The 8,969-nt window shown below is 52.3% G+C and overlaps 1 protein-coding gene across 1 annotated transcript; it reads right to left on the reverse strand.

Annotated features, from left to right (window-relative positions):
* Window positions 1-1,203: 1,203 nt before the first annotated feature.
* Window positions 1,204-4,755, reverse strand: HOXC13 (homeobox C13). Its single transcript, XM_075133640.1, has 2 exons — window positions 4,122-4,755; window positions 1,204-1,860 (listed from the first exon to the last, which is right to left on the reverse strand). Exons 1-2 carry the CDS (start codon window positions 4,753-4,755, stop codon window positions 1,604-1,606), a joined length of 891 nt encoding a protein of 296 aa, XP_074989741.1. The 3' UTR covers window positions 1,204-1,603.
* Window positions 4,756-8,969: the final 4,214 nt, after the last annotated feature.

Genomic DNA, 8,969 nt, shown 5'->3' on the forward strand with positions numbered 1-8,969 from the left:
TAGGTTACATCCTTTTAAAAGCCTTTTTCTCCCCCCTTCCCCTCCCCTTTTGATCATTTAACGAGGTGATTAAATCTAGCAGATATTAAGGGAGATTGTAATCCGCCTATGGAAACAATTTCCTCTCTCGTATTTCTTTCCGAGCTGCCCGGCCGGCTCGGGGCTGCGTAAGTTCCGCGGGCGCGGAGCCGGGAGGGCCGCGGAGCTGCTCGGCGGGGCGAGGGCAGGTTGAGAGATTTTATCTGGGGCCGGAGCTGGAGTCAAACAGGTTTAGCGAAACGCGTCCTTTGGGAGGGAGATTTAAAGAGATTAAAAGCGTCTCCGGAAAGTCATCGCGTTTTCAACCGGGGTAATTGCGGGGGGGGGTGGTGGTGGTGGTGGAAATAAGGACAAAATAAGGAAAAAAAGGGAAAAAAAGAAAAATTTTTACAAAATTAAATTAAAAAAGCATTCAGTTGGCTCAGTTTATTTTCTCCGCTTTTTACTCCCCGTGGGAACAACCTTCCCTGGGGACACGCATCTGCCCCTCGCGTCTTCCGGGGAGCGCTTATTAGGAGGTTTCTGCCCAAATTTGCCGGATTTCCCCCTTTTTTTCCCCCTCCTTTCTCTGCGGAGGTTCCCGCCCGGGCTGTATTTGCGGTGGTGGAGGGAGGGAGGGATGGGAGAGGCACAGGGCTACAAAGAGGTGCACAAAGAGCCTCTCCTCAAGGCAAAACAACAACAAAAAAAAGATATTTATTTTTAAGAAATGTCATCTGCAGTCGGTACATATCGTCTGGACACCACAATATTATATACATATACAAGACATTTAAAAAAAAAAAAAAAAAAAAAGATGCTTTTACATATCCAAAGAACACTGTCGATAATTAGCCGGTTTAGAGAGGGAAAGAAACAAACCCCAAAGACAATATTGTGCATTTTCCATCTTGTCAGCGGAGAACAGACATTCCAGTTTTATGGCAGAGATATAGAAACCCTCATGAGAACATACCCAAAATAGTCTCGTACAGCAACTCACTTCCATCTGGGACCTAAAATCAGTGGTTGGGATATTGAAGCGATACCGAGCAATGGTTTTGTTCCCACAATAGCAGCCTTATTTCTTATTTTCGGTCCCTAGTGCCGAGAAAATAGGAAGCTGATGCAACTTTGCCATAGGTTCTCCATACATTTATACACCGGTGGGTGAAATGGCCCGAGATATGAAAGACTGGCAAGGGGGTCGGACTATACAGCGTTACAGGGCGACATTCGGAGTTCATCTCTCCTTTAACGTAACTACACTCTTAGCTTATTATTATTTTCTTTAAAAAATATACACAGTTTAACCTTATCGATGGATTTCTCAGAGCAAAACTGGGGTTTTCACAGTCAGAGCGGGGCAGAGGGATAAATCAAAGATGCGGTGGGTGTTTGGGGGAAGGGGGGGGATGCGCGTGTGCATTTGTGAATGTCGCTTATTATTATTACTTTTTTTTTTTTTTAAATAATGAATTGGAATCAGCAGAGTCCCGATGATGTTATCATACAAACTACCAGATAAATATTTACGCTTCTTGCTTCCTTTTCCTTGCCCCTTCTCCTCCAAAAACATCCTCTGTCAGGTGGCGTGGAGATGCGCTGTCTTGGATTTGCTCACCACCTTCTTCTCCTTGACCCTCCGGTTCTGGAACCAGATAGTCACTTGCCGCTCGGACAGGTTGGTGGTGGCCGAAATCCTCCTCCTCTTCTCTTTGGTGATGAATTTGCTGGCCGCGTACTCCTTTTCCAACTCCTTCAGCTGGATTTTAGTGTAAGGGACCCTTTTTTTCCGTCCCCTCCGATAGCTGCTGACTTCGGGTTGTAAGGGGACCACGTCTGGATTTAAAAAAACCAAAACAAACAAACAAACAAAAAAACATAAGGAAGAGGGGAAGAGGGGGGGTTACTGCATCCCGGGGCGTGGGGTGGGGATTTCTGCACGTTGGGGAGAGAAAGAAAGGGAGGGAAAAAGGAGGATAAAGAGTGGAGGAATGCGAGTGAAGAGAAAGGGGGAGAAAGAGAGGGAAAAAGAGACAAGACAGGTAGAAAATGCATCCAGCGAGGGGAAAAATACTATAATAAGAGCAATAATAACATAATATTCACAATTCACGTGGTGAAAGCCTGTTTTTCTTGGCGACACTGTCCACCCTGATAAACAAGGAGCATCAAGTCAACCCGCAGACTAACGTGCGCGGATAATCAAAGGGACCTTTCAAACGGAGAGATTTTGGGCAATATCTAGAGCTTCTCCCCTATTTCCTTCTTCCTTTTTCTTCCCCTCCTCCGTTTTTTTTTTTCCACCCAGCAGCAAATTTTCTCGGGGATCTCCACAGATGCGCACCCCCAAACACCGAGCCCAGTGCAGAGTCAAGTGCATCCCCCGCACCCCAGCCCCTCCCGCCGGCTTGGTGCAGCCCGGGAAGCCCCTCGGGGTGGGATTGGGGAGGGGGGGAAACCCAGCAAGAATAACCCCAGCCCTCCCCCCCTCCTTCTAGTGACTTTTGCGGGGGGGTGAGGAGGGGGAGATGCTCTGCAAAGGGGCTAGTGGGAATGGGTTCAGCAGGGATGCGGGGAGCATATTCACCCCTGCTCTGTCGGTACTGGGATGGGGGGGGAAAAAGCCCCCCCAAGCTTTCAGGCAGCCCCAACGCCTTCCCATCCCCCTGCCAGGGTGGAGGGGTGACCTGGGTGATGAGGCTCCTCGCCGCAAAGGTGTGACCCAGCTGGCTGGAGCAGGAAGATGGAGGCGAGCTCTCCTCAGCAGGCAGCACAGCCCCAATTATGGCTGACAGGAGTTAATTGGGGAGCTTTGGGGGTGATGGGCTCTTTGGGGGGGGGGGGAAATTGGCGGTGCTGAGGGTGCCGCAAAGGCCAGCGGCGGGGGGCAGGAATCTCCTTCAGGGGGGTTCACCAGAGCCGCAGGCGATGGGGGAGAGAAAGCGGTGGAAGCGGCAGCTCCCCAAAATACAGCTTGAATGGAAGGACACCCCCCAAAAAAAACCCCACACCCATCGTGCAGCCAACAATGCATTGCCACATTCCCCCCTCTCCCCAAAAAGCTGCCGGGAAAGCCCATGGCTCCGTCTCTCTTTGTCCTGAAGAAAGAAAATACATAAACCGATGTGTCCCCCACCATTGCCCCCCCCCAGGACTATCGCGACCCGTCCCTTCTCTCCATCCAAGATGCTGTAGGGTTCTCCCCCCACCCTTTTATTGTGGTTATTTCGCTCCCCCCCCGCCCCCCCTCTCCGCGTCCTTCCCCACCCAACGCTGGGACTGGGGGACTGGAAGGAGTCCGGGGAGAGGTACGGGGAGGCAGCACCTACCATCACCTTCCTCCCCCGGCTGCCGTCGGGGCATGGAGCCGGCCGGGCCCGGTGGGACCAGGAGGGGAAGGGAACGAGGGATTTGCTGGGCTAAAAGATGCTCCAAGGAGGGGTTTTGCCTTCCCGGCTGCCTGCGGGCTGTCAGTCGGGCGGGATGCCTGCCTGACCTGGCGGAGAAGCCCCGCCGGTCCCCCCCCTCCCCAACCCCTCTGCCTCCCTCCTTCCCCTCCAAACAGATTCATTTGTCACTTGACACCTATTCCTATAATTGTGTGTAATTGTGATATGATTTACTGTCCCAGCCCCCGACACTTCCCATTCGACTGAACCACTAGAGAAGGGGTTTTGTAATTTTTTTTTTTTTTTTGCCTTTTTAAGCTTTCTGCACTTAAAGAAGCGGCAAGCAGAGGGGAAAATGAAGAGAAAGGCACCGAGAGACGCTCTTTAGGTGAGGCAACAAGAGGGAGGAGAGAAGAAAGGGAAGAATTAAACGGCAAAGTTACTTTCCAAGCAAGCTCACGGCGTGTATTTTGATTCAGAAATGATTGCTTCACCTTCTTTCCCATACATGTTCATACACATTGCCTTGCACAGGAGGCATTCCAGAGCCATTTCTTTCCCTTTAATTATATATACAGGCATACACGTATCTATCTGTATATGTGTATATATATATGCACACTCATCCGCACACACGCACATCCACACCTCCGGTGGGAGCTGGCGATTGGGAAGCTGGCGAGCACGCCGGTTCCCGGAGCAGCCTACCTGGGAAAGGTGATTTCCAGAGGTGTGCGGACTGCGATTGCTCTTTGGAGCAGTACACTTGCCCATCCCAGCCATTAGAAAGAGCCCAGTGTTGGTAACCTTCCATGGGAAGCAAAGCGTCGTGTCTCGGTTCCGGGTGACCACCGAGCCCCGGTACCACCGACACGTCCAAATAGCCAGGGACCGCCTGGTAGGAGCTGGGAAAACCGGGATAAAAGGCGAATTCTTTGGCCCTCGACGGCAGCTCCTCGCCGGGCAGGGGCCCGCCGGCCTCGGGGTACTTCTCCCCGGGGTGATAAGCGCAGGGTTTCTGCTGCAAGTTGACTCCGTGGGAGTGGGACAACCTGCAGCCGTAGTAGCCCCCACCGAAGGGGTAACCGTAGCCCAGCGCCGCGCTGGAAGCCGCCCCCGACGGGCACTGCCGGGGGGGCTCGGCAGCCGCCAGCTCGGCGTACGCGGCTCCCTGCGGCGGCGGTGGCGGCGGTGGGGCGGTGGGCACGGCGAGTCCCGCGTGGGGCATCATCTCCCGGCAATGCCCCAAGCTTTCCATGCGATTCTTCTCCCGTGGGGCGTCCTCGCAGCGGCAGGCGAGGCCGTCGGGCCAGCGCGGGGGGAGGCCGAGCGGTGCCGTCATGTCATGCCGCGCTGCTCCCGCCGCCGCCTCCGCCTCCTCCGCCGCCACCGCCTCCTCCTCCTCCTCCTCCTCCTCCTCCTCTTCCTCGGCCGCCGCCGCCGCCGTCGGGGGAAGCTCCGCGCCGCGCCCCGCCGCCCCGCGACCCCCCCAACATATCGGCGCCCCGCGCGCATGCGCCGCCGCCGCGCCGCCGCCGCTCCATTAAGAAATCCCCCGCGGCCACGCCCCCCCGCCCCCCCTCACACCCCGACGTGTCCCCGCCCACGTCACCCCGCCGCCACGCTCATTGGTTGGGGACGGGGCCCCCCTTCCTCCCCTTCCCGCGCGCCCCGCCCCGTCGGGGGGGGGGGGGCGGCCGGCACAAAGAGCCGCGCGTGGCCGCGCGTGGGGGGGGGCGGCTCCCTGCCCACGCGTGTCGGCTGCGGTGGGACGAAGCGCCCCCCCCCCCCGTGTCCCCACGCACACCCCGAAACACCGCGGGGGGGGGGGGACACACGGGACACAGATGCTTTTCCCTTGAAGGATTCCCACCCACCTCCCCCCACCCGTGTTTCGGCGGGGGGGAAGGATGCTCTAAGCGATATATGGGGGGGGCACACACGGAATAACCACCCACCCGCGATATTTCAAGGGAAACGACGGACAACCCACCCACGATGCCCCGAGGGGGCGGCCAAAAATCACCCCCACCCCTTTTTTTGGGGTGAGGTGGAACCTCGACTATTTTTTCCTTCGCAAGGTGCTTCCCCCCGCGAAAAAATTAAAACAAAAGGCAAAAACTCTGCTCAAACGTTCTCCCCTCCCCCCCCCCGCCTCAATTTTCCTGACAGATTCCAGAAAATTTGATTTTTGGCTGTTCAGCCGCGTGGGGGGGGGCGGGTATTGATGTTTAATAGTTCGGTGATAAATATTTTAGCGGCGAGTGGGAGGGGAGGGGACGAAGCGGGAGGGGGGCACGGGGGGGTCTGTTGGTCCAGGCTGATTTGTCAGGGTTTGTAAAAAAGTGAATTAGTTCATAAACCGGGGCCGGGTTGCCACGGAATTGGGGGAAAAAAATAGAAAAATGGCAGGTTGTTGGCTGGGAGGGATGGGGATGGATGGGGGGTATCGGGGGGGGTGTCACAGCCCTCGGGGAACCCCCCGAGGGAGGAGTTATTAAGGGAAGGAGGAAGCTCAGAGCTCTTCAGCACCCCAAAAAATAGAAAAAGAGGAAAAAGTGGGAAAAAATTGTATTTTTTTAGGAATTTAGTGCCTTAGCCTACGAGAAGGGAGGTGAGCTCCGCCTGCGCTGTGTTTCCCCCCCAAATTTTCCTGGGGGGTGCCGTGGAGAGTGGAGTCCTCCCAGGGAACCTCCAGATGGTCCCCGCCTGTCGCTGTCGCCCCCTCCGTGGGGTGCGTACCCACGCAGGACACCCTTCCACGCTGCGTGTGACCCCTTGAATCCTAACCTCCCCCCCGGTGCCGCTGGTTTTGGGGGTAATGCCCCCTCCCGGGGCGCTTCGCCTCTTCCAACTCTTCCCAATAGCAAAATCAAAAAAAAAAAAACCCAAACCCAAAAAACTGGGGAAAAAGCAAAAAACCCACAAAACGCCCCAAAATCCGGAGGCGGGGGAGAGCCCACCCTGCAAAGGGAGCCCGTAAAAGGGGCGAAGGCGAGTTCTCAATTAACCTGCCCCCGCTCCGAGCTGTCGAGGAGGGATTTTCGGCGTCCTAAAGAGCCGTCGAAGTCCAAGTTCAAGGGGAAGGAGCCCAAGAGGGTCCCCCTGAGCCTCGGGGGTGGGTTTTGTGGGGATGCGGCCTCGGGGGCAACTTCCAAAGGCTTCGGGCTGGGTTTAAAAAGGGAATTGAAAAAGGTTGCGGTAGGCAGGGGTAGGGGAAAATAAAAAGAATAAAATAAAAGGGTGACAGAAAATAAGAAAATGAGGTGACATGAGATAAAAATAATAAAATCAAAAATAAAAAAAAAGAATAAGAATAAGAGTAAGAATAAGAACAAAAATAAGAATAAAAATAATAAGAATAAAAAAATAAAAATAAAAATAAAAATAAAAAAATAATAAAAGCCGTGCCCGCATCCTTTGAATTCCACGAAGTGCCGTGAGTCCCTCCAGAATCCTCCCGGGAGAAACATCCCTCCCCATCCCAAGAACCACATGGCTCGGAGGGGTGATGGAAGAAGCCGAGCAAGAAATGATACGTAAATTAAAGCCGGGTGTCCCCCACGTCGGGGGGAAGGGACGGGGGGAGCCGAACAAAAACCCCCTTCCCTCCCCCCGCAGCCCTCTTTTTTTTTTTTTTTTTCCTTTTTTTTGGCGCCTTTAATTTTTATGAAGTAGTTAACATTTTGTAGCATATGTCCTATCTGCGCGGCGTGGGAAGGGGATTAAATGTTAAAAATGTAAAGATTTATGGTAAGGGGGATAGAGGCGGGACGGGGGATGCGCGGAGCGGAGCGGGCAGCGGGCAGGGCTCGGTGTCGCGGCGCTCGGGAGTTAAGGTAGGAGCCCTGAGGAAGGCAGACACCACGATAAATTAAAAAATAACAGCAAATTGCGCTGGCAGGTTTGGGAAAGGGCATTTCCACTTCGTATCGCGGGGAAATATCGGTTTAATGAAACACTGAGTTTTGTAATTCGGTGGGTTAGTGCGGGTTGCACGCCGGAAATTAGGGGAGGGGGTGAAAACGAGGGAAAAAGAGAAGAAAACAAGAGAGAAAAAGAAAGAGGGGGGAAAAAAAAAAAACCAGAAAAAGAGAAAAAAAAAACAAGAGAAAAAGGTCTTTTCCCAGAGGTAACAGCGGAGAAAAATCGCATTTAAACCGGTGGTTTCCTGAGGAAGGGTCCGTGGCTGGGGAGGGAGGAGGAGGGTCGATGTGCAAAACAACCCTCAGCTCCGAAATTCAGGATTTCATTTCAAAAATGCTTCTTTTTTACCATTTCTTTTCATTTCTCAGCTTCCGAGGGCGGCTTTCCCCGCGATGGCGAGTGGGTTAATGAACCCAAACCAGCTCAGGGATGTTTACACTTACCAAAATGTGGAACCGCTTAGGAGAGTGGTACCCATAAATAAAAAATAGGAAGAGGAGAAGGAGCAATTAGAAATAAGAGCAGATGTGAGACCCGTTCGTTAGGTTGGGTTTTTTTTTTATAGCATTTTTTTTTCCGCAAGCTCTTTCTAAAGTATAATATTCCTCTGCTTGTGCATTTATAGAAGAAGGCTGGAAGAGTCCGCATCGCTCACGCACCCTCCCTGCAGCATCACAGTTTCAGGATTATTTTTTAAATTAGGGAAATAGGAGGGAAAACGGACCAATATCAAATATTATTGACTTATAAATTCCTCTTTCTTATCCTCATGCCGGCTCTAGGCTTGCAGATTGCTGCGGAAAAGGTTTTATATGGATATTTCTGCAGGGAGCGGTTCCCTCTCCGTCTACCAGCGGGCTCCGAGAAGAAAGAAGCTGATTTTTCTTCTTCTGAAGACAAGCATGGGTTTGCCCGGTTCCCTTTCCCTTTCTCTGCCATCTTGAAGACAGACCCTGGGAGAAATTCAGTGTATTTATTTCTTTATTTTTATTCCTGCTGGAAAGGGAGAGAGAAAGAGATTCATCTCCGAATCCATGGGGGGAAAAAATTATATATATCCTTGCGGTGTCCAGCTCTGTTCTGCTTTGCAAACCTGCAAGTTGTTTCTCATTACCTTATCTCCAACACTTTAGCTGCTGGTTTTCTACGCTCTCTCCTTTAAATTAGCCATTTTCTTTATTGCCACTCTCCCCTTTAAAAAATAAACCGCGGAAATCGAGGGCTGAACACAGTTTTGCAGGTGAACGCGTGTTTGCAGCCGGAGAGACTGAGGTTGTCAATACATTGCGTTTGTTGAAAATTTGACTTGTAGATATTCAAGGCAAACTTTCAAAAAGAGGGATTTCCTCCCCAAACGTGTGAAGGTAACTGTTGCCCTGAAAATACTGGTGTGTCTGTGGCCAAACACCTAGAGAGCACATTCGTGCACATCCACCGTGGCTCAAAGTCAAGCGCTGCTTCTCCAGGCCAGGGAAATCTCACCCAAAATAAAATTCATCAGCTGCGGAATTTTATGATAAAATACCTTTTTATTATCGACATATCCTGGAGGGGGAAAAAAAAAAAAAAAGGGCTGCATGAGAATAAAGAAAAAAGGCAAATCCTTTATTTCAGTTAGGGGATAGATGA

This window comes from Calonectris borealis, chromosome 30, assembly GCF_964195595.1.
Source record: "Calonectris borealis chromosome 30, bCalBor7.hap1.2, whole genome shotgun sequence".
Classification (NCBI taxonomy): domain Eukaryota; kingdom Metazoa; phylum Chordata; class Aves; order Procellariiformes; family Procellariidae; genus Calonectris; species Calonectris borealis.

What these genes read in the sequence shown, in the direction of transcription:
- HOXC13 (XM_075133640.1), bottom strand. Translation starts at nt 4,755, where the DNA reads ATGACGGCACCGCTCGGCCTCCCCCCGCGCTGGCCCGACGGCCTCGCC. An exon ending in CTGGAAATCACCTTTCCCAG is followed by an intron (nt 1,861 to 4,121) that starts GTAGGCTGCTCC and finishes TTTTAAATCCAG; the next exon opens with ACGTGGTCCCCTTACAACCC.